Consider the following 757-nt stretch of genomic DNA (forward strand, 5'->3'; position numbering starts at 1 on the left):
CCGGCGCGTCGGTCAGTTCGGCGGCGCCCGCCGAGTCCAAGGCGGGGGCTGGAGACAGGGACGGTGGGCTCAGAGGATGGACTGGCCCTCTCTTCCTGGGGCCAGCAGAGGCCACCACTCATCCCGAGCGGAACTAACGTTCGCCCCGCGTGAACGACAGGCACGCGGCCCCTGCCGCTCTCCCCGGCCTCGGCAGTGCGTCCTGTCATCCCGCGCATTTGCAGACGAGGAAACCGAGCTCGCCGAAGTGGCAAGCCTAACGTCACCCAGCTAATCCGCCCAGCCAGGCTTCATGCGCTGCTGGGTACCTTGTCCCCACGCTCGTTTCCCCGGGGGCGCGTGCGACCCCGGTGGCCGTGGGGAGGCTGAGTCAGGATGTGCCCATTACGTGCCGGGCTCGTGTCCCCAGCCCGGCGTGTGAGGGAGGCTGAGCCCGCCCGCGCTGGGTCGCCTGGGGAAAGGTCTCGCCGGAGAGGATGGAAGGTTGGGGGACGTCCAGGGACGACATGGGACCCCTCTTTCCTCTCGCCCCCGACCTGAGCTTTAAGGGGAGCAGGGTCCCCACTCACCTGCAGCAGCGGCGGCCGCGGGGCTGCCCTGTGCGGCGGGCGGCTTCATGGGGCGGCTTGGCTCCGCTCGTCCCAGTGCGCGCGGCGAGGGTCCTGAGACCGGCTCTGAGACCGGCTGGCCCGAACCCGGTGCGGACGCTGGCGCTGAGGCCGGGGCTACTCCGGGGCTCGCGGTCCTGCGCGCCCTC

The 757-nt window shown here is 71.3% G+C and overlaps 1 protein-coding gene across 1 annotated transcript in view; it reads right to left on the reverse strand.

The window, feature by feature from the left end:
• Positions 1–757, reverse strand: part of RGCC (regulator of cell cycle) — a 15,152-nt gene that overhangs the window by 13,805 nt on the left and 590 nt on the right. Inside the window, exon 2 of the mRNA XM_027774582.1 lies at positions 571–754. Within this exon, the coding sequence (XP_027630383.1) occupies positions 571–754 (184 nt within the window). The remainder of the gene's footprint in view (positions 1–570; positions 755–757) is intronic.

The sequence above is a fragment of the Tupaia chinensis genome, unplaced genomic scaffold, assembly GCF_000334495.1.
Source record: "Tupaia chinensis unplaced genomic scaffold, TupChi_1.0 Scaffold000458_2, whole genome shotgun sequence".
Lineage (NCBI taxonomy): Eukaryota > Metazoa > Chordata > Mammalia > Scandentia > Tupaiidae > Tupaia > Tupaia belangeri.